We start from the raw sequence: 5,670 nt of genomic DNA, 5'->3' as shown, positions 1-5,670 counted from the left end.
TGGGAGCACAAGGAGGACACTCAGGGAGGGTGGGCAGCGCTGGGAGCACAGGGGGGACAGAGGGGTGGTGGGACCCCGCTCCGTGCCAGGGTGAGCTGCTGTGCCATTCTCTGGTTCATGGAATGAGTGCGGGTGTTGATTAAGGCTCTCCTCTGCCAGGAGTGCTGGTGGGAGCAGCCACAGAGCCGCACACTCAGCTCAGGCTAAAAATTCCCCCGCGAGCAGCAGAACCCCAGAAGCCTTTGGGGAGCAGGGGGTGCAGCCCAGAAACCAAAACTCAAAGAGCCAGGAAAAGGGGCAAGGGATGGAGATCTCACCCGGGGAGAGGTCACAGGACAGGGTTTTACCCAATTCCCTGTGCTCCAGCTAAAGAACAACCCTCCCTACAGACCACAGCCCCGTGTGGTCCATGAGACCAATCCAACCCCGAGGTCCAAGCGAGGAGAGCAGAGCCAGCTGTGTGCTGGTGAGCGGGGCTGGCTCCAGGAATCCCAAACCCTTTGGGAATTCATCATTTCAGCCTCACAGGTTTCCTTTCCCCAGGGTTTTTGCAGCTCCCTGCTGGGAAACACCTGAGCTTCCTTCGGGGCTGAATGAGGGATCGTGGAGGGCCCCGGGATCACCAGACTATTCTTGGAGTTCTCTCTCTGGAGCTTTTGAGTTGCTGCCCTTTCAGGCAGCAGCCCTGGCACATCCCCAGCTCCTGCAGGGTGGGAGAAGCTGCCCTGTTCCCTCTTCCCCAGGCACTGCTGAGCTGCAAACTCGCACGTGCTCCTGGAAAGCACAGCGAGGTGCAGAGCTCTGCCATCAGCAGCTCTCCTAAATATAAACACCCTCCCTGCCGTGCTTTTGGCACCCTCCCATGCCGTGCTGGACACACCAAGGGCTGCGGAATTGCAGGGTGGGATGGGGTGAGCCGGGAGCCAGCCCTGCCAGACTGATTCCAGAGAAGGATTAAAATTTGGTGAGAGCTCCTTAGCAACAGTCACTGTCTGTGCAGGCTGCTGAGGGAGAGGCCAGAGGAAAATCTGTGCGGGGAAGATGGGGGTGGAGGAAAGAAGGACAAAGATGCACAGAGAGCAGGTGCCAGCTGCTGAGGGATGGAGCCCAGGACAAAGCCAGCAGCCCCGAGGGAAGGGCACAGCCAGGGACCAGCTCCTGGCTGGCAAATGAGACCCATTTCCAGAGAGCTTTGGGGTCTGGGGCTCCCCACCCCAAAAGGGACATTCTCTTCCCCAGAGCTGCCTGCACAACTGAAGGGTTTCACTTCCACCCACCTTCAAGGCTGTGCTGTCCCCAAGGGTTTCTCCACCCCTTGGGGTGTCACAGGCTCAGGTGAGACCCCTAAAACATTTTCAGAAATGCAGTGCTGTCACCTCACTGTCCCCAGCCAGCTGCCCCACAATAAACCGTCCAGAGGGGGACACCACACACAGGGGACAGTTTATTTTTCCATTAAAAAAATAAGTAAGGACTTCACCACCTCCTAACAGACACCACAGCCACCAACACCACAATGTGCAGACGAAACACCAACCTGGGACAGGAGGGGTGGATGCAGCAGGCTGGGAAGGGGGGAGGAAGGAGACAGATTTGTTTCTTGTGGCCTCAGAGCCTTTCCAGGAGGCTCAGCAGGGACAGGACCCATCCACACCTGCCCACAGCGCCCATCGAGCAGCCAGCTGTCCCCACAGCAGTGCACACACCCAGGAGCAGCACCAGGACCTGCCTTCCACACCCACACTCCTGAACCTGCCTCACCTGCAGCCCTCACCTCCATTCCCAGGAGGGTCAGAAATGCCACAGAGCACCCAGGGCAGCTGGGGACATCACCCACCTGATGGGATGGGGGGTGGCTGCAGGGATGGGACATCCAGGGCTGGCTTTGGACACTTCTGTTCTCTGCTGGAGTGTCCTGACCAAGCCTGGCTGTTCCCAGCAGGACAAACAGGTGCAAGAGCTAAAGCTGGTGCAAAACCCTGCCCTGGCCTCTCCAGGCAGCTTTCCAGGGAATTGCCATGAAGGAAGGACCAGGAGCAGGACTTGGGGCTTTTCAGTCTCCCTGGAGACATCACAAGCCACGAAGTGTGGGGGGGAAACAGCAGAAATGGGACAGAGCTGGTCTCAGTTAGGATCAGGGAATGGGGCAGGGAGGGGAAAGCAGGGAGGAAGCAGCAGGGATGTGGGAACAGCTGGCCCTGGTCAGCCAGGACCCACCAGGGGCTGCAGGGCATCCATCTCCAGGCTGGGAGAGGGCTGGCAATGCCCAGAGCAAGCTCTGACCTCCGGGGTATGGAGCTGCCCAGGGTGCAGCCGGAGCAGGGGCAGCAGGAGGGATGGAATGTGGCTCATGCCTGGGGCCAAATGGGGGGAAAACCAGGGATTGAAACCATCACAGGGGGCAGAGTTTGGCTGCAGCCAGTCCAGCCCTGAGCCCCAGGGCTCTATTTCTGCATGTCACACTGCAGGAGCAGGACGATGGAGGGGTCACTCTTGGCGGCCTCCTTGAACTCCTCCAGGGAGATCTGGTCATCCTTGTCCTTGTCCATCTTTGTGAAGATCTTGTCCACTCGCTGCTGGGGTGTCAGCCCGTCCTGGTTCATCCTCATCATGATCACAGTCCCCACCATCTTGTAAATGGCCTGGAGGAGGATGAGAGTGGGAATCAGAGGGAACCTTGGAAGGACACAAAACCCCAGGACAAGGCAGGGGACGAGGACAGGATTGCTGCTCTGGTGGGACCCTGTTCTACCAGATCCACATCAAGCACCTTTCAGGCAAGGCTCTGTGTCGCAGACATCTTCTATGAAAAATCCTTTCCTTAGGAGTTTTTCTCCTGAGAAGCTGAGAGGCCTCAGGAACAAAATGTAAACATTGGTTATCTGCTGCTGTGGAATGCAACAGGTGCATCTGTGATTGGTCTCATGTGGTTGTTTCTAATTAATGGCCAATCACAATCCAGCTGGCTCGGACTCTCTGTCTGACACACAAACCTTTGTTATCATTCCTTCTTTTTCTATTCTTAGCTAGCCTTCTGATGAAATCCTTTCTTCTATTCTTTTAGGATCGCTTTAATATAATATATATCATAAAACAATAAACCAAGCCTTCTGAAACACGGAGTCAGATCCTCGTCTCTTCCCTCATCCTCAGACCCCTGCGAACACGGTCACAACTCTGGGTAGGAAAACTCATTCATTGGTGCTAAAAGGGACCCAAAATGTGTGAAAAGCCTGGGAAAAGCAAACACTCCCTGCTGGTTTGAAGCACTGGTACCTCAATGATCTCCAGCATCTCCAGGCGCGTGATCTTCCCGTCCCCGTCCAGGTCGTACATCTCGAAGGCCCAGTTGAGTTTCTGCTCAAAGGTGCCCCTGGAGGTGACAGACAGGGCACAGATGAACTCCCTGAAGTCGATGGTGCCGTCCCCGTTCTTGTCGAAGGTGCGGAACGCGTGCTGGGCAAACTTGGAGGCGTCTCCATAGGGGAAAAACTGCGGGAAGGAGAGAAGAGGAACGGAAATGAGGAGGGGGAGCTCGGCATGGAGGCTGCTCCAGCCCCCCAGGCAGCACTCAGGCCCCCAGCTGGAGCCCACCTTGATGTAGAGCTGCTGGAACTCCTCCAGGTTGAGGATGCCGGTGGGGCAGTCCTTGAGGAAGCCCTTGTACCACTGCTTCAGCTCCTGCTCGCTGAACTCCGTGCTCCTCACCAGGTCATCCAGCATCTCCGGGGCCAGCTTGCTGCTGTGCTTGCCCATGGCTGCCCCTGGGAAGGAAAATCCACACCAGGCTGGAGAGGGATGCTCCTCCCAGGCCCTCATGCACCCTGGATGATCCTGCATCCCTCTTCTCCTTGCTGGAGCTGATCCACCTGGCTGATGGGTGTCCATGAAGGACAGCAGCTGTGGCAATGGAAATGTGGCTTTGGCCTTGGGGACGGCCCACCAGGGCAGCCATCGGCATCACCCCGTCCCCTGGGTTCATTTTGGGCTCAAGGAAAACACTCAAAAAGCAACTGAAAATTCAGAACTCTTCCCATTGCCTTTGCCAGAGCACGATCACAGAATGCTGGAATGGTTTGGGTTGGAAAGGACCTCATTTAGCTCCAGCCACGCTGCCATGGCAAGGAACACCTTTGACCAGCTCTTCTCTAAGGATGGGACAGCAAAGAATCTGCCATAAAAACCTCTCTGGCACCAAAGGCCACGCAGCATCCAGCTGGCCACAGAGATGCCAATCCTCCTCCTTGGGGTCTGTAAGGCTCCTTTTACTGCCTAGGGTTAAGGTTACACCTAGGGTTAGGGTTTTGAAAACCACAAAGTCGGAGCTAAAAAAGGCATCCCAAGTAGAACCCAAAACTGCTACAACACGGCTTCCACCACAGCTTTTTCCTTGGAACCAGCCTTAGCCCAAAGCTGCTTTTCCTGCCTAGGGTTAGGGTTACACCTAGGGTTCCAGCTAGGGCTCAGGTTTTGAAACCACAAAGCCAAGAGCTCCAGGGACTCCACAGCTGCCAAAGGCACCCCAAGTAGAACCCAAAACTGCTACAACATGGCTTCCACCACAGCTTTTTCCTTGGAACCAGCCTTAGCCCAAAGCTGCTTTTCCTGCCTAGGGTTAGGGTTTCGAAACCACAAAGCCCAGAGCTCCAGGCACACTGCAGCAGCCAAAGGCATCCCAAGGGGTGGCAAAACTGCCATGACATGGTTGCCTCCATGGCTTTTCCCTCGGAAGCAGCCCTGGCCCGTGGTGTGCAGCAGCAGCAGGGAGCCCTGGCAGGCCCCGGCTGTGTGGGCAGCGAGCGGAGCCGCTCTGATACGCGCCGTGCCCGCTCCCACGCAGCCCCGGCTGCCAGCGCCGCTCAGCCCGAGCAGCAGATGGTTCTCCGGGAGCTCCTGGAGCTTCTCTCTCCATGAAGTTGAGGAGAAGTTCACCTGGAGCCCAACCAAGCACCGCGTCCTGCCAGGGATTTGCTGTGCTGGGCTCGGGGGGCACGGGGGGACCGGGACCCTGGGATGGGGGATTTAGGGTTCCTTGTGCTCCCAGCCAGCCCCGCTCCCAGCAAATCCCGCAGGCAGCAGCTCCTTCCTGCCCCATCATCCCACCAGCATCTGTCACCGTCTGCCATGGCAGCACAGAACCCACCAGCCCTCGGCAGCCCAGGGAGCGTCCGGACACCCACAGAGCCTCAGGCTTCCCCAGCGACCCCAGCTCGGCTCCACAAACCCCCCTGGCACTGAGGCCTGGCTCTAAATTGCTGGCATTGATCAGAAACCATGCCAGGCACTCTGCATGGGCAGACCTGCCGTGATCCAAGTCCTCCCACGGATGGAGGATGCAGTGGCCAGGACTCCAGAGCAGCATCCTGAGCTCCACAGCCCTCAAATCCCTTTTCCAAGCAGCATCCAGCCATGCCAGGGCAGGGAACAGCGCCCAGGAAGGAACCAGATGCTCACCCCAAAGCACCAATTGACCAGCAGTCACTACTCCCAAAACCGGACAGGGGGGTGGCACTACGGGTGTCCCCCTCAGCCTGCAGCAGCAGCGCCCCTGGATGGCACCCAGGGAACCGGGACAGGGCCCGGGTGTGGGTGGTGGCTCGGGGATGCTCTGCCCACCCGCACCATGGGATGGCTCCGGGTCACCGGAGCTGAAGCGGCTCCCGGCACCTG

At 57.8% G+C, this 5,670-nt stretch overlaps 1 protein-coding gene across 1 annotated transcript; it reads right to left on the bottom strand.

The window, feature by feature from the left end:
- Positions 1–1,422: 1,422 nt before the first annotated feature.
- HPCAL4 (hippocalcin like 4) lies at positions 1,423–3,762 on the bottom strand. Its single transcript, XM_005427112.2, has 3 exons — positions 3,595–3,762; positions 3,277–3,492; positions 1,423–2,642 (listed from the first exon to the last, which is right to left on the bottom strand). Exons 1-3 carry the CDS (start codon positions 3,754–3,756, stop codon positions 2,445–2,447), a joined length of 576 nt encoding a protein of 191 aa, XP_005427169.1. The 5' UTR covers positions 3,757–3,762; the 3' UTR covers positions 1,423–2,444.
- Between the last annotated feature and the right edge of the window lie 1,908 nt (positions 3,763–5,670).

Source organism: Geospiza fortis, unplaced genomic scaffold (genome assembly GCF_000277835.1).
Source record: "Geospiza fortis unplaced genomic scaffold, GeoFor_1.0 scaffold432, whole genome shotgun sequence".
Lineage (NCBI taxonomy): Eukaryota > Metazoa > Chordata > Aves > Passeriformes > Thraupidae > Geospiza > Geospiza fortis.
Note: the sequence above shows the minus strand (reverse complement) of the source record. Positions and strands in the feature narration are given on the sequence as shown.